The 17,088-nt window shown below is 43.7% G+C and overlaps 2 protein-coding genes across 2 annotated transcripts in view; one reads left to right on the forward strand and one right to left on the reverse strand.

Moving 5' to 3' along the window:
* The first annotated feature begins 375 nt into the window (after positions 1-375).
* rnf212 (ring finger protein 212) lies at positions 376-8,359 on the forward strand. The gene is made up of 13 exons (XM_068740658.1): positions 376-484; positions 1,278-1,339; positions 1,429-1,503; positions 1,650-1,706; positions 1,791-1,849; positions 1,935-1,994; positions 2,572-2,636; positions 2,931-2,991; positions 3,786-3,828; positions 3,929-3,983; positions 4,121-4,190; positions 8,118-8,199; positions 8,300-8,359. Exons 1-13 carry the CDS (start codon positions 376-378, stop codon positions 8,357-8,359), a joined length of 858 nt encoding a protein of 285 aa, XP_068596759.1.
* Positions 8,360-12,206: 3,847 nt separating this feature from the next.
* The window catches only part of fgfrl1a (fibroblast growth factor receptor like 1a), a 36,129-nt gene continuing 31,247 nt past the window's right edge, over positions 12,207-17,088 (reverse strand). The window contains exons 4-7 of the mRNA XM_068740659.1: positions 14,830-15,126; positions 13,039-13,211; positions 12,770-12,950; positions 12,207-12,628 (exon numbers count right to left, since the gene is read on the reverse strand). Of these exons, the coding sequence (XP_068596760.1) occupies positions 12,207-12,628; positions 12,770-12,950; positions 13,039-13,211; positions 14,830-15,126 (1,073 nt within the window). The remainder of the gene's footprint in view (positions 12,629-12,769; positions 12,951-13,038; positions 13,212-14,829; positions 15,127-17,088) is intronic.

A 17,088-nucleotide genomic window follows, 5' to 3' on the forward strand; every position in this document is an offset into this window, starting at 1 on the left:
TTTATATATGTTCCATATCAAGCTAATGATTAATGAAAGTCAAATATTTGCTCTGCTAACTGTTCAACACTAGCTTTACAACACAGCTGGGGGGGCTTTATACAGTGCATCAATTCAGCCAGCTAGCTTTTACTGGATCGCACTTGTTACGGCATATCCAAGGTGAGATAATAATTCACATGTACTTATATTCATTACAAGATGTGATGCTATTAAAACTTTTGTTTGTTTGTTTTTAAAGAAAATGCATTTAAAGCGTCATGTAATTTAAGATGCTAAGCTATTTTTTCTAATGCTGCGTCACAATACGAAAACCTTGCTAAGCTAGCAAATAAAGTGCTAATTTTTAACCATAGCTATCTTGCAGGTCTTCAAATGTCTTTCTGGGTGTGCTGCAACTCCTGCTACCTTTCTGCAAGCGTTGACAGGAAGCTGGCTGTCACAACTTGCGGTCATATCATCTGCAATGTGTGTTTTAAGAAAGGTAGATTACAGTTTATGACGTTAATAACAGTCACGTTTTGGGAATCACTTTTATAAAAGTGACGCATATTATTTTTCACGTTGTGTTCTCCAGCATAGGCGTGTGAAAACCGATTAGATAGGGACATCTGTTGGATTTAAAGTGCTATTGCAGAGGAGATTACTTTCATTTTAGGAACGTAACATTCATTTTAAAAACTCATTTTATAAAGCTGGAGCAAACATATTGAGTCCTGATTGTATGTCAGATTTATTTGCCTAATCCTGATTATAATAGCCAAAAGCCTCAAGAATAGTTTAAATTTCTGCGTACCAGATATGTTTTTCCATATACAACTCAAAACTATGACTATTACATTCACAAAATCATCATCTCTCAAAAGAGAACTCAAATTCAAATGTTGTTCAACTACTGTGTAAATGGAGAATGATCCCAAGAAGTCCACCAAGGCTTAGTGTCAGGATTCCTGGATCATTCCAGACAGTCTCCTGACTAGAATCTCAAATAAAAATCTGTCGTGGGTTTGATTATCTGTTGTTTTGACCATTGAAACTGTTGAATGAAAGTCCAATCTTATTCTGGGTGCTCAGTATTATATCTTAAATGAAATTAGAGTGAAATTACATCATTCAACGTAGGATATGGGAACTTTCAAAGTCTTCCTTGAAGATCCCAATTACTTATCATATTCACAAGCCAAGACCTGGACCTCTTGTTCATTTAGAAAAAAAATATTTATATTGCTATTCGTTGTACACATATATTTTGTAATTTTTTTACTCAACATTTTCAGGCAAACAAGGCTTCTGTTTAATTTGCAGTGCCAAATGCAAAGTGTCGCCTCTCTCTGACAAAGTAAGCATCTTTCTTTTTACGGTAATTGGATCATTACACACTAACAACTCAGCTGTCATTACAACTCATGTGAAATGTATTTGTTTCAGAGCAGTTCAGAGGTGAAGGCCCTGTTCTCTGATATCAATGTTGTGGCAGCCGGACATCTCAAGGAAATCAGCAAAGTAAAGTTTGTTCATTTTGCCGCTTCTCTTCACAAAATATGAATAAAAATCACAATTAACATTTAAGTTCATTTCCACCAGTTATATATGTATGCAGCAAATAAATTAGTGCACACTTCATGCAGCTGCTTCTTCCCTTTTCTCAGGTTTTAGTGTTCCAGGCGAGACATAGAAAGAGACTGCTGAATTACTACCAGCAAAAGGTGAAAGGCTTGCTAGCAGTGGGCGACTAATTCTGCCATGTAGAAAATATAGTCATGAGTTGTTGTGTTTTTTTATAATGGCAGAATGAGAAACAAAAAGAGGTATTAATCAAAATGGAGCAACAAATGCAGCACATGAGAAAGTAAGTTTAAAGACATTTCTATGAATTTGCCCCACATTTTTGAATAGCTCTTTTTGAAAAGTGTTTTCTTTTTTGCAATTTGAAGGAAGCTGATTGAGCAGAGTGCCTACATTACTAAGATTGAAAAGTCTCTTCAGCATCAGAGGTATGCCAGAGGCTGATATTGGCGTATTGAATGTGCCACATAACCATCTTAAAACTCTTTTCTCCAGGTTTCCAGACATATTGAAATATTGACATATACTGTTTATTAACAGATACCACTTTAATAAACCAGAGTGTCCTAAAAAAAAAGTTTTTTCTTCTCCACAATATTAAAAAAGAAGCAGTTTTTTATTTAGTTGTTGTTTCACATTACATGTAATCATGCATCATTGTTATTGATGTGCAATAGACTAAAACACAACTTAATGAGGTAGCTGAAGGCAGTAAAACTATTGCTATTATTTGGACTTTTACAATGGACTTACGCAAGCTTTAGCATATACGGCTCTTTAAAACCTTCCCACTGTAATGTCTCATCTCTCAATAGGTGTCAATCCTGGCCCGTCGTAACTCCAGCCAGCATTCAATTAATGTGAAGACTAAAATATTCATTGTCTGTTTTGAGCGCACCCAGAAGGAAGACGGGTCTTGAAGCGTTCTCTCTACATTCGAAGCGGCTACGTCTGTTCGTTTGTTTGTTTTTTAATTAACCTTGTTTCGTTACTCTTGTTGACCAGTGCCAAAGTTTCATCGATGTCTGAGATGAGCCATAGCTACCATACGCCACAGGGACATAAATCAGGTAATCTGAATACCCTGTATTACTATTTACAGTTAGGATTTATGATGATATAAGGATTTCATCACAAAAACTACGTCTATGTGGATTCAAGACTAAGTTGATGTTGGCTACTTCAGTACTACTTCTTATTCCAGAGAGCTCCCTTAGTAATGCTAGTACAAATATGTGCAGCCAATCAGGATGGGGTTATATTGTTACCAGTTGTCTCACTTGTTTTTTTATTCATTCCCTGCTTTGCCATACAGGCCTCTCTATTGACGTGGCTCTAATTCATACGTTTGTATCTTTTGTTAGTGCTTCAGATCCCATACTATTCCCCCACGTCCCTCTCAAGACACTCCTCAATGGCGAGTGTGTGAGTATTGCCTTTTCCTAAGCGTTCATTATGTTGTTGAACATCTGAAACCCCTTCGTGTTGATTTGCACTCTCCTGCACCTATCTCTCTCCTAACCGCAGGAGCGGGAGAGCGAGAGAGAAAATAAAAGATGTGTTTCTGAACTGTGCAAACAAGCTTCATCCCGGGTTCAGCCCAGTGTCTTATGTTAGCTTTAGCTGCTGTATAGCTTTGTCCTGCCCTGTGGCTCTACACACACACACACACACACACACACAACTGAATAAGCTATGCCTTGCTTGGATTTAGTCAGGATTCCTTACTGAGTTTAGCCAGACACAGTTGACACAAGAGTCTAATAGTACAAACGTTGTTTTATCCATAGAGGTTGTGGATTCCTTTAGAGTGAAAGCTGGACGCTGGATCGTAGATATTAACCCTGTTTGCCAACAGAGTCGATTCAGTTTTGATTTGGAGCATAAAGTGATGAATATTTACGCTTAAACATTTGAAGAAAATTGCGATTGAAGGGTATCTGTCCTGAGCAAACAGTCAAATAAATGCCCCGATGGAGTCCAGACTGTGGTGGTGGTGGTGGTGGTGGTGGTGGCCGATGACTTTGCTGGTTTCTGATGTGGCTGATGAAATGAGACTGCGATGATGGGGTGATGATCGGGAGGTGGACATAGCTAACATTAGCTCGAGGTGCATAGAGAATCACGTTTAAAAACACAGCAACAGAATGGCATGCTAGCTATGAATATGTGCCACTGTGCTATTAAACACAAAGTAAATCAAACGTTCCCTCCTTCAGCACTGAAAACGCAGCGGTGGATGAAAGGAGCCTGTTCAAGACGGTAAGTCTCAATACTTTGCATTCATAATTTAAGACTTTAATACATATAGAATAAACGTATTGTTAATAAGCACGGTGTCCCTGGCGTCCCTGTCTTTCAGCCTAATACTGTCCCCAGAGTGTCATTGATCTGCGCTCCACAGGATGGACAAATGGGTACATGCTTTGTTCCGCCTGCCATCGAAACAGACGATTTTTTCCAAATGAAACTCACTTCAGGCTTGTGTGACGGCATTTGAATCATAAGGAGCTCCTTACGGCTTAATGATGGCTCTCTCTGGTGTCGCCTGTAGGCATCGTTCCTCACAGAATGTCCGGTTCAAAGATCTTGGTTCAGGATTCAGCTTACACATCCAAACTCAGGTGACGAATTTCATTCATCTACGGTATGTTATCGTGAAATCAGGAAGACGCCTTATGGCAAAGAACTTGTTTACTTGATGACTAAAGTTTGGCCGTTGAAGTTTTGATCAGTTTTCAAACGTCTCATTCATCAAATGATCTCGCTTCTCTTCTCTCAGTAGTTTTAAAGGATCTGAGGTGAGTGCAAGTCCATCATACAGCCAGAGCTCTGGATGGAAGTCTCAAATCTTCAAGCCTCCTTCCTTCCGACACTCTATGTCCCCCCTTAACATGCAAACGCATCTTTAAGGCCTGGGAGGAAATGATGGCTGTTGCAGCGTGACATGAACCCTCAGCCAGTTTGTGTTTTGTAATAGGAAATTCTGTCTGTCTATCTATTAAACAGGTTAAATGTTGACATTAGCCTTTTTTGATGCAAATGAAATATGGCCGTAGTATCTTGAAATGCAGCGTTGTGCCCCACATATAGCATCCTTTATATTATATATATATATATAAGCTATAATGATGGACCCCTAATGTTTCAGTTAGCAACTGTTTATCGGTACGATTTGTGTAGTTAGCGTCATTCAGGATGTTTTGTTTTCACTAATGTCTTTTTTGTTCGTTGGTTTGATTGTTATTAGATTTACACAAAAATACTTGTTGTATTTCTACTAAACTTGGTGGTAGGACGGGTCGTTGGCCAGGAAAGACCCAGAGTTCAATTCTAGTTTGTTTGTTTCTTGTTTAGCTGGTTTGTTTGCATGTTGGCAGGATTAAGCTAAAACTAACACACGTCAAGTTTTCCCAATGCAAGTTGTCTAATGTCATCAAGGCGCAGTCAATAAAGCTTTGTGTGTTTGTGGGATCGTGACCCGTTGCATTTTTCGGTCCGCTGACTTTCACAGGGGGATGTAGAACATTCCTGATGGAGAAACGTCTGCAGATGATTGCAGATGTTCACTGGTGTGTGAAACTTTAGACATCTCACTGAACTCAACCCTAAAGTTACATCTATAAATCATCTTAGATAAGATACTTATGGAGCTGCAACTGTAAAAAGAATTGAGAAACGCCGAAGGCATTAGCGGCTAGACACGCTAATCACTACGCTGCACCGCCACCTGTCCAACTTACAAAGATAAACTGGGATTACGCTCATGAAAAAATATGTCAGGTCACTGGATCGTACACGAATAGACTTCGAGGTGGACACGTTGACTTGAAGGAAGCCTTCGGGCATCTTTAGAGTTAAATCACCTCACTGGACGTGTCTGCTGCAACATGACTCGTGACATCACCGCTAAATATTGTTACAAAACAGCTGCAAGTGAAGTAAAGTGTCCCCAAAGAGAAACCGGATCTCACCTGAAGGAGGAGCTGAAGCGGCGACGCGGGCGGCGGGGGCCGCCAGATGTGTTCAGGCAGGTCGAGTCTCTCTTTGTCGACCAGTGTTTTCGCCTCTATTGTCCCTGCCTGTCAAGGTGGTGAATGGTGTCTATTTAAAAGGGCTCAGGTGTGTGTGTGTGTGTGTGTGTACACGCTATATTCAGGTATGCACTGGCATGTGTGTGTGTGTGAGTGTTAAAGGGTATTGTACAGAGTCAGTAGGCCTGATCCTCCTCTTCGCTCCAGTGGGAGTTAAAGTCGTTTCCTGTTTTTTAAGGTCCACTTAAAGAGAAATGTCTCCTTGGGGCAAACTGAGCTACGCTTGACATTGACAGGGAGAAGACTAAATCAGAATAATCTCTCCCTGCTGCATGAGCACGCACACACGCACGCATACACACACACACACACACACACACACACACACGGGGTCATCTCATCTGCAATTTAATTTTCTTTTGAATGAAGTCACACCTTTCTTTTGTAAAGCACAGACATCTACATTTTTATACCTCTCCCGCACATTCTCTGCTCTGCACGCACGCACACACACACACACACGCACACACACATAACCATCGCTGCAGGCTGTACAAATGAGCCCTGCCACTTCAGAGAGCTGTAAAGAAAACTATTCTGATGTCAGTCGTAATTATTCAGCCGTGTGTTCGCCCTCTGCTCCGTCTCCAGGCTTCTGCGTTGGCTTGAAAGAGAAGCTTCTCTAATAATCCGATCCAGATGTCACACTTTGTCACTCAATATTTCACTCTTGTACCTTTGGTTGCTGTAAATGTAATCCCCTCTCGGCAAGACACAACATGAACTAAATGATTTCACACTGGCGCTATTTGTCTTCCTGTGCTGAAAGTGTTTGTGTGCAGCATCACCTTTACTGCTACACTGCTTTAGGGAAGATGTCTCACCAAATATTGCTTTCTCTGCTCACTCCCATTCTGAAGTATCAAATGGTGTCAAACCGGGCTCTGCTGGTCTCTGTGTCTTCGGTGTCCAATCCAGGACTTCTTCTGACGTCTAATGAATGAACTCTGGGACCTAATTTGTGATCAGTGTCCTTTTGAGAATGTCCAATGATGCCCAGGCTTGAGTTTCTTTACAAATGGCAAGAAGGTTTTTTTTTGGGGGGGGGGGGGGGGGTTGGATTTCCAGGTGCTTGATGCAGTCAAGTGTCTACATGCTTGCAGGTTTCCAGTGTCAGAGCAAACAAATGAGCAGCAGAGCATCCACAAGTCGCCGCCATGCTTCGCTGCATCCTTTTTCATCCTCTTTTCTTCAGACATACCGATCACTAGAAAGCCTCCCAAAATGTCCAAGGCGTAGCGGGACAGCAGCGGCTCTTAGAGACACTGGTCGACCTGTAGATGGCACTACAGTCTCTCTCACACTCATGCTTACATCACGATTGCTCTTGAATGAATTCCCGCCTCCATGAAAAGGCCTTTAAATCCCAGGCCCCCCCTCTGACGGGGATCGACAGAGCAACGATTTGGGTGCAAGAAGATAAGTGAGTCAACACATGCTGATTTTGGCATCTGCTACTTTTTAAAGAGGAAAAGGCTCAGGGTCGGGAATTGCTGGACGTAAAACGCGCACACGCGCAAGCAGTTTGGTTGCATGTTAGCGGCGCTGAATAGGAGAGGGTTATGAGTCAAAGAGGAACAGGTGAGGATGGGTGACCTACACCATGCTCCTCAGCACGCACACGCACACACACACACACACAAACAGGCACCCCACATGTGAAGGCAGGCAGCTGCTGCCTTTGAAGGGGCCCGGCCTCCTCAACTGTCCCATGCATGCTTGAGTGATGTCAGCGCGGCTGTGGAAAGATTCCTTTCCTGCCATGCTTAAGCAGACTCACACAAGCTTCCTTATCGCACACAGACACACACCAACTTCTCAAACAAATCCTTACACACTGTCGCTTGCATGACACACACTTAGCCTGACTTTCCTCTTCTCGTTTTGTCTCCTGACATGCACACACACACACACACACACACACACATACACACATACAGCGAGGTACACTTGGCAGGATGTGCAGAGAGAAAAAGGGGTCAAAAGACAACACCGAGATTAGGAGGCTTTTGTCACGGCTCTATGGCAGACTTTAAAGGCCTCGGCTCCCTTCTCCTCTGCCAGAGCTCTTTCTTTTCTCACCCTATCTGTCCACATCCCTCTTTTTTCAAGGGGGGAAGGTAAACATTTGGTACAGAGAGTCAGAGGAAGGGAGGAAGGGGTGGAAGAAGGATGGAAACCGCCTGTTGCCCCATTTCAGCTCCTTTTTTTGTGTGTTTTTGTTTTGCTCGTTTTAATGCCGGCTTTGTGTCGGCATGGAGGGCGAGTAGGGAGAGGGACAGGTATGCAAACAGAACAGCGCCTCAATGCCAGCCAGGTGTCTGTTTGTGCGTGAGTGCGTGTGTGTTTGTTCGAGTAGCTGCGTTCACATGTTGCACGTACGTCTCGTTTCCAGCAGAGCTCAGGTGCGCTTCTTTCGGGTTTCTATCAGTGCATGTGTGTTGCGTTTCCTCCCAGGTGCACGTCTCTGTTTGAGCCCTTCATGGTCGCTGACTCCATTCACCTGAGACGTCCTTTCACAGTGAAAAGGCTGCTGCCAGTAAAAAAAAAAAGCTTCTCTTCATCACCAACCACAGCTGCTGTTGACTCAAGCGCCCAGGAATCTCCTCCATGGCTTCACACGCTTCTTCACCCGCCAGATTCACACCAGAACCCAAACTGAGAGGGAGCAAAAGGTTCTGCAAGACCTCAAGGTCTGAAGGACTGAACCTTCGTTCTGGTGATGGTCATTTTCAACGGGTTTGCATCGGACTGCAAACAGGGAGAGGAAAGGAAACTTTCACTCCCTCAAAAATATATATTTCGACATTCACCTGCTTAAACAAATGTTACCTATAAAAATACACGGCGGATATAGCTGCATTTAACGAGCCTTTCTCTTTCAAAGTTCACAAAGACACAAAGACCACTTCCAGAACATTTATCAAACAGTCATGGAATAATTTAATGTGATGACGGGACTCAAGCGGAGACAGTCGGATCAGACCTCTGTCATGTTTTCTCCTCCCGTCTTGTTACTCCAGCACTTCCTCCCTCTCTTCTCCCTTTTCTCGTCTCCTCTCATCATTGCCGAGCAGCAGTGAGCTCAACACGTCTGTCAGCAGCTCAGCCCGGTGTCATCCTCCTGCTCCTCCTCCTCCCTGCTTTTCTTCATCTTATCCTCCCCGTCTGTCCTCGCTGTCTTCCTCCCACCCGCTCTCCCGAGTCAATCAAATTTACAGGAGATAGCCAGGAACACCCCAAAAATCTCACTAAAACAAAAATAATCTCAATAATCTAATCTAAAAAATGTAGAACAGTTTTACTTTGTTGCTTTAAATCTGACAGGTATTAGCACTGATGCTTACCAGACCCGGAGAAACTCTGGATTTACAAACCCCTGGGTGAGGTTGTATCGTCTTCACTACGCAAACGTTCCAAAACCACAGATTCCTGCGAGGTGAAATGGTTTCTTTCTGGAAACAAAGGAAGCAAACAGGGAAAGGTTACATGGAAGGAAGTATTTTTGTTCAACTATTAATCGTTTAATTTTGTTTTATCGTTCTGAAAATCCAGCTCATCAATACCAACACGTGGAATCTGGTGGAGCTTTCTCTGGTAAAAGGGATTAGCTGAAGGTTATTCTGGGAATCGTAGCAGTAATGGATTATCTACGGACTCACTGGGGCTAAGGGGCCAAACGGGGTCGTGGAACCCTCATCAGGAGCCTCTATATGAAGTGACTTTATTACAGCTAATCCATCAACCGCACCAGACAGCTGTTTAAAACCAAAGAGTTCCGAAACGCTACCTGCTTCAGCGCCAAACGCCAGACGCTACAAAGTCAGCATGAAGCTGGCGAACCATGTGGCGCGCACATTTATCACAGCTACTGGCACTTCCCTCTGGAGTTGGTGAGAACTGAGCGCTAACTCGTTAGCCACACTGACTTGTAAACTTTTGCTTGCTCGTCATGTCAGAGCACAAAGCCAAGGATGGTCGCGCCCTGAGCAAAGGCAGCCCTAAACTGCACGCGGGACAATAGTCAAAGAAGCGCAACGCAAAGAAAAATGAGGAAGACGCATGTGGAAATCCTTTTAAAGCCATTTGCCCTCATGTTTCCATTCCCATGTCCGCTGCCCAGTCGCCCTCCACCTTTTCAACAGCCTTTCTTTCACCATATTCTCCAAAGTGAGTCAGAGGGCGAGACGTGGAGCTTCCACACCTCCTATATGAATGCACCAGATGTCCGTCTCTCATCTCCACAGACGGACTAACTGACAGACGGAACGCCGGCTGTTGCCGGACTACAGCTATTCAGAGAAGTATGCACTGCACACTTAGAAAGAGTCCATTGTGCATGCAATGCGTCGCACCAGACCGGAGGCGACAGACAGAACAGACATGGAGAACTGTTTGAAAATAAATTTACGTTTTAATGGCACCAATAACAGGATTACAATGGCAGAAAACAAACCTGTAACCTAAATAGACTGTACAAGATTGTCGATACAAAGATTCCCGATAACATTTTGAATATTCTGGCAGCATGTATAAATACAGTATTTTACATGGTATTTGCTATATAGCTTACATTGCTACTATAACACAAAACCCATTTATGTAGTATAATGCCCAATTATATGAAAAAAAACAAACAAGTTTAAAAGAAAATAATTTAGAACGTCTTTTCTTTTTAATATTGAGACATTTTCGCATTTACACTGTGTCGCTAGATCTACCGTCAGTCCAAAGCATTTCCCCTACATTATTAGTTACCAGAATTCCAACGCTGGTAAGTACACATCTATATATATATATACAGTATGTTAAGTGGCAGTCCTTTAGTTCCCCTGCCCGAGGAGCAAACACACGAAACGGAAGCTTGAAATTTAATGGACTTGAAATCATTTTAACAGTGACGAGTGGATCTTTTAAATCCCTAATAACTTTACTCTGATGCTTTTCCGTGCAGTTTTATAGTCCCAAAACCAAATATCACCCAACAAATCCAACCTTTATTTTGTGTTGTCCAAATCCAACTAAGACTTTAACTGGAGAGGCGGTCTGCTCAGCAAAAAGCACAGAAAAAACACCTGTGAAGGTGTAACGTGTGTGTGTGTGTGTGTGTGTGTGTGGGGGGGGGGGGGGGGGGCGGGGGGGCTTCAACTTTATTAAGAGTAAGGAAATGTCTAAATCCTCTATATTTAAATGCAGGCTTATAGATCACATTATTATGACTATGGTTTCAATGCATTGAGATATATTTAGACTCGATAGTCTAGTGATGAAAATACTGATATTGGATTCATTTATAAGATTAATCTCCTTTGATCCTTTTAGCTTTCAGGGTGTCCCGATGGGGATGACGGCGATGGCAGTCCTTCATCCAGTACATTTCCTCGTTCGTTAAATAAATGGAGACAACCGAGGAGTCCCTCTGCTTTGTAACATACCACATGTGCACAACAGTGCACGTACACGTTCTATTATACTTGAGGTCATACTGTGAAGCATTTTCTGAAGAGATGAAGACTCTTTTTTTTAAAGCTTTTAAATTCCATCACAGATTAACAAGAATACGCGACACATCCAACGATCCGACTGTAAACCATCAAATCTGGAAGCCATTCTCAGAGGGCGTCACAAAGCTCTTCCCCTTTGTGCCGTTGGCTTAAGAGTTCAAAGGCGAGAGGAGAACTCGTGCCCCTCACCGGAAGAGGAGGCCGCGTGGAACAGGTAACGACACCCGTCTGCAGGATGTCGGGCATCGGACGAGAGAAATCACGCTGTAGCTACTTCAAACGTCGGTTTAGTAAGAGAGATCCACTCGGTTTGAACCCAGTCATCCCAGCTCGACTCCTTTTCACACAGTAGCCAGGTAGCAGCTGAACCAGGAAGGAGCAGAAACCAGCACCGGTCATCTTTGCTGAGGGTTAATTGTGTGTTTTATGGCTCAGTTTAGGCTGATGCCTGAGATATAATCTGAAATGACGCTATTAGATTACTCACAAGCTATATTGTTTGTCATAGATTACCCAGAATGAAGCAGCGTGCTCAATAATACATCACATATTCATCTTCCCACTGAATACAGGAGTGGATAGAGAGGGGTGGGAGCGGCATTGCTCCTGTTCTGGAAGAGTTTGTGTCTGAAGTCCTGTAAAAACAGAGTTAAGTAAATCGCTTTGGGGCGACGGTGTTTGTTCTCGCTCCAAACACGGCTGAGGAGGAGAAAAAAAATGGGATTTAAAAATCTACGTAAAATATTTCAGCCTCCAGAAGGGCTACAAAATAAGGATCTTTGTCTTCTTTCTTTACATTCTTCATTTTAATGTCTTTTTTTTTTTTAAACAACGTCTTGAATAAGTCCGTTTCCTTTGAATCAGCTGCAGCAGAATGAGGACGAGTTGAGCGGCGAACGGTTTCTGGGTTTATTGCGTGTAGCTTTCCGTGTCCTTTTGCGCCCGGTCACCAGTCAGCGTGTCGTGGATGAATCTGAAAACGCACGAACGCTTCCTGACAGAGCCCAGCGTGAAACACCACGGCACGTCGCTAGCTTCGACGCTAACACTGGTAGTGGATGTGCTGGTGCTGGTGCACTTTCCCGTCCACGTGCGAGTGCGTGTGCGTGTGTATATCCGTGTAGATCTTCGGGTAGACCTTAGGAGCCAATCCGGCGCCTCCCTGTGCCAGGAGGAGCTGCTGATGGGCGACGTACTCCTCGTATGAAAGACAGTCTTTGTCCCCGTTCGCCTGTTGCGGAGGCACCGCGTTGCAGGTTCGCTCGCGATTGGCTGCTGGTAGACGCTGGGCAGCGGGAAGACCGGAGGAGGACGGGGAAGAGGAGCAGGTGCGTTTCGATTGGCAGAACCAGAGGAGGGCGGTGCCTAAGATGAAGGCAGCCCCTGCCGGTATTCCGATAATGACGGGCCAAGGGAGGCTTTGGGACGCTGCTGTGGGGACAGCGTTGCTTTGGGGCTTCACATCTGCAAGCAAACAAAGAATCATCCATGCAGGCTAGCATTAGCAGCGCATAGCATTCCCATACAGCTGTCATTACGAGAAGCAGAACTTTTTACTGCATCTGATGAAATGTTTGAGCGTTGAATGTTCCTGATTTTTCTAACCTGGCAGCACCGTCAGGTAGGCGCTCCTGAAGCTGTACCCCATAGTGTTAGCCCCCAGGCAGATGTACATGCCAGCATCCTCCTCCTTGGCTCTGGTGATCAGCAGCTTGTTGAGGTAGGTTCCGTCAGGACGGGACCAAACGTCTCCCGTAGGCAGGACCACGAAGCGGTGGTCTCCGACCTTTGAACAGAATCACGGGAAGCACAAATGTATCGTGGCTTCAAATATTCCCGCTCGACCATCATTTGCCCGAGGGCTTTCTCTCTACCTCAATGGTGGAGTTGAATTTGTCCTCGTCGCCAGCCTCGACTCTTTTAAGCCACTGAATAACGGGCTTAACGTCACTGCGGACTTTACACTGGAAAGACGTGGTTCCCCCGAAGTCCACGGTGGTGTTGACGGGATGGGTGCCGGTAAGGATGGGTTTGGAGTTGGTGCGCTCTAAGGAGGCAGAAAAACATGCGCAAACAAAGATAAAGAAGTTTAATGTAACCCGTCAAGATCACAAACCGGACTGAGGCGGTTTGATTGCTGCATTTTGCAAATGTCAGCTAAGAATACTCGTATTTTATTCCATGTATTTGAACTGACTGGTACTTTATAAAGAATGCACCAGCCCTGATAGAAAATGAAATGGCTTGCAAGCATTATTTGCCGTGTCAGCTGTATTCAGCTCCACGTCCTCCCCATCAGCAGAGAACACAGAACCAGACGCCTCATCTTCATCTTCAGCTCCTGTCTTTGCTTTTGCAGTTCATACAGCAGAATAAACGCACCTGCCAGAGGCACTCATCGCTTTTATTGTATCTTTTCATGCAACGTCAAGAGAAATTTACGGCGGAAACGACATTTCTTCTGCAGGAGTTGAAATGCAGCCTCAGATGTACTATTAAAACGATCAATTCATCACGTCGACTTGAAGCGAGGGAGAATTATGTTATTTAGTAGAGCGAAACTGCCAGAACGCACTCGCACAGACTCATGCATCAAAAGACAGCTGATAAAAATGTATTTTTGGGGGCATTTATCTTTCTTTCATGTCATCAGATTAAACCCAGAGATGTTAAACAGTTCGGGGGGGGCTGCATGCATGCGTCGCTTCTCAGAGCGATTTATAGCCTCGCTTTAAAACGACATGGAAAGCAGGTGAGCAACAATATTTATTGGTGATAAAAACCGGTGATTCGTTCCTCCGTATTCCTACAAGATGCCGCCAGTGAAGGACAGCCGAGTGAATCTCCACCGTCTCTAAATGCTACATTTGACATTAGCGAGCAGCGGTTTGATTTACTTTCTCTTGAGGTGTGTGTGCGCGTGTGTGTGTTGTGTGTAAATGACTTTCAGGAAGGACTACAGCTGTAGTTTAACACACAACAGATGTGGCGAGTGAAGTGAGAGGAGCTTGTCTGAGGCTCTTAACAGAGCTATCATATCAGTAACATACAGTTCAGTGCACGCACACACACACACACACACACGAATAAATTACACTCCATCAACAAGCTTAACATTAAATCATCCAGCTCAAAAACAGCTTTTGCAGCCTTCCAACAAAATGTAATACACATTTAAAAAATAATCTTCCAACTCATCATAAGCCACATTCTGCTCTCGACAGTCAAAACATTTTAGACAGAAACTGCAGCTGGCTCTGAGAAAAAGCTGCTGAAGGTGGTGGTGGCGGCCAACAAACGCCACTGAAGTGTCAAAAAGGCTTTTAAAAGCTATAATAAACTTTTATCCTTGGCGCAACTCATTAGCCAGCACACTGGTGCGTGTAAAAAAAAAAAAAAAAGACATGAAATACTGGTTGATACTCTTTAACCTTCGCCATTATATGCAACTTTACTTTTTGTGACACAATTATCAAGAGATCTAAAACTTTTAAGTAAGTAAGTAAGTCGATGACGTAATTTACTAAACGCTGCTAGAAAAAAATCTTCCGCCGATGAAGTCTCACTTCCTTAAAAACTGCAACAAGGTCCTTTTCCAAACAGAGGGCAAAAATACATTGAAATGACATGAAATTACGTTTTCTTTTTTTTTTTTAACGACTCACGTATGACTTCAACTTTGTAGGTGGCGTTGATCTCTCCGGCCCGGTTGGACACGTGGCAGGTGTACTTCCCGCTGTGCTCCGGTGTCAAGTTCTTCAGACTCAGGGTCCACCTCTTCTTCCGCCCTTCTTCTCCTCCTGCTCCCCCGTCTTCATCCGCCAGCGGCCGACTGTCCTTGAGCCAGACGATGCCGGGGCGGGGGTTGCCGCTCGCGGTACACTTGAGTCGCACGGAGCTGCCCACTGGGCGAGCGATGACGCGCTTCCTCATCTTTGACGGTTGGGTGAAACGCGGTCGAACTGCAAGTGGAAAGAACAATTGTCAAAGATCATTAGAAAACAAATTGTGTTTCTAGCACTAAAGTAAACTAAAAATAAAACAGAGAAATCTGGTTTACAAGCTGCTCTGTCTTCAGTCCAGAGGACAGATTGGGAAGGGCTGCGGAATTTTGCGACTTTTATGAGACATCAAGACGGATCAAAGTAAAGTAATCTGAAAAACCGACGACGCAAATGGACAGTTTGTAATAAGTCCCGTGAAGCAGCTATTATGAGTTCCATTATTTGAGCCATTTAACAAATAAAAACAATCACATTTCTGACAAACTGAATTTTTCTTTGATAAGCGCGGTTTAAATAAGGTGCAACGATATCATTTTTAAACATTTGAAGCTAATAAAAACACCTAGTTTTTGTGTTTTTCTCTTTTATTCTTAAAAACATAGAGAATTTTCCCACCTCCATTCTTCCAACATTTGGAGAAGCAGCAAATTAAATATCAAGCTTACTTTCAATAAGATAAACCTCACATTGATCGACGATCTATTCTACAGAAGACAACAGCACAAAGTTAAGATCAAGGTTGTTTTTTTTCCTTCTCCTTGTTACAACAAACTGAAATATGCTTCCAAAAGTTTTCTTAAAAGAAAGCTGGAGCTGGAAAAGTCTGCTGAGAATGTTCCTTTTTTAAACACCGAGGGCCTCTTTAGTAATGAGATGTGGTAAATCGATGCGGGGAGGATGGACGGGCAGCGTAAAAAGCATCAGACAAGCTGAGATCATCACCACAGCCTTTAACAAGAACTCAGTGTTGTGCTGTAACAACACATGGCAGCGTGCCTCTTGGTATATACAAGCTCATTTACGGCAATAAACCTAATCGTTTTGTTTGAGAAGAAAAATGCTTGAATCACTTCCTCTTCTCCCGGACACAAACGAGAGAACAACACACACAAACACACACCAGATTCCTTATTTTCCACTGATCCCGCAGATCTGGCCCGAGACTTGTTTGCCTCAGTTGCTTTTTAAAGGAAGCCACATTTATTTTATCTAAAATCATGCTTCATGAAAACCCACTGTAAAAACCCACCAGACAGCTACGTGACTTCACTCTAAATATCCGGTCAGGAGTGCGTAGCCGCGGAGAAATAAAGTGGCGCACGTGAAACATCCTATCCTCGTGCAACTCGGCTTAAATGAACGCATCCATCCATCCATTTATATTCTTCGTTACGAATCACACCAATCCGAAAACATCAAAGTGGAGAAAACTTTCCAGTAGTGAGGGAGGAGAGGAAATCCTTCACAGGAGCGCTTGATTTTTACAGCCCTGCTGGTCCAGCCGAAGCAGATAGCCATCGAGCAGGGGCGATAAATCATGCTGAAACTACCGCTGCGGCGTCCATTCCTTTGGACGCGCTTATTATTCTAGCCCGGGGTAAACAAACAGGAGGGAGAGAGTTATGCGACGGGTTGGTGAGTTCCAATGTGGCTGTGCTACTCAGCAGAATATAGTGCTCTAGTGACCGGCAGGAAAGCCGGGCAGGATGACAAGACAAACATACCTGAAAGGACTTAAAGTCTCCACAAGTCTAAGAAAAGCTGCCGGACTACAGCTGAACTGTGACCAGTTCAGGTCAGAGTGGGGGAAGAAGGAGGAGAGTCTCATTCTGGAAATGTTCGGTTTGGATGTTTACATAAATTAAAGCTCGGTGCTTGAAAGTTATTGGGAAAAAAGGAAAGGAGTTAAAGAAGGGTGCAGCTTGAGATGAAGCAAAGAGCAAAAATCCATCAGAGGTTTATAATGTCAAATCAAACAGATGGGCGGGGGGGGCAAAGCGTGAGGTCAGAACAACGGATTTCTAAAACTGATCCGATTAAACCGGAGCGACAGCATGACATTAAAGCAATGCAAAAAGCAGAAAAGGTAAGGGAGAGGGCATAGAAAGAAAGAAAAACAGAGAGGAGGGGGGGGGGGGG

The sequence above is a fragment of the Brachionichthys hirsutus genome, chromosome 6, assembly GCF_040956055.1.
Source record: "Brachionichthys hirsutus isolate HB-005 chromosome 6, CSIRO-AGI_Bhir_v1, whole genome shotgun sequence".
NCBI lineage: Eukaryota > Metazoa > Chordata > Actinopteri > Lophiiformes > Brachionichthyidae > Brachionichthys > Brachionichthys hirsutus.

Coding starts and splice junctions, on each gene's coding strand:
- rnf212 (XM_068740658.1), top strand. CDS start 376: ATGTCTTTCTGGGTGTGCTGCAACTCCTGCTACCTTTCTGCAAGCGTT. Junction 3,829..3,928: donor AAAGGAGCCTGTTCAAGACG/GTAAGTCTCAAT, acceptor CCTGTCTTTCAG/CCTAATACTGTCCCCAGAGT. Junction 4,191..8,117: donor GCTTACACATCCAAACTCAG/GTGACGAATTTC, acceptor GTTTCCTCCCAG/GTGCACGTCTCTGTTTGAGC.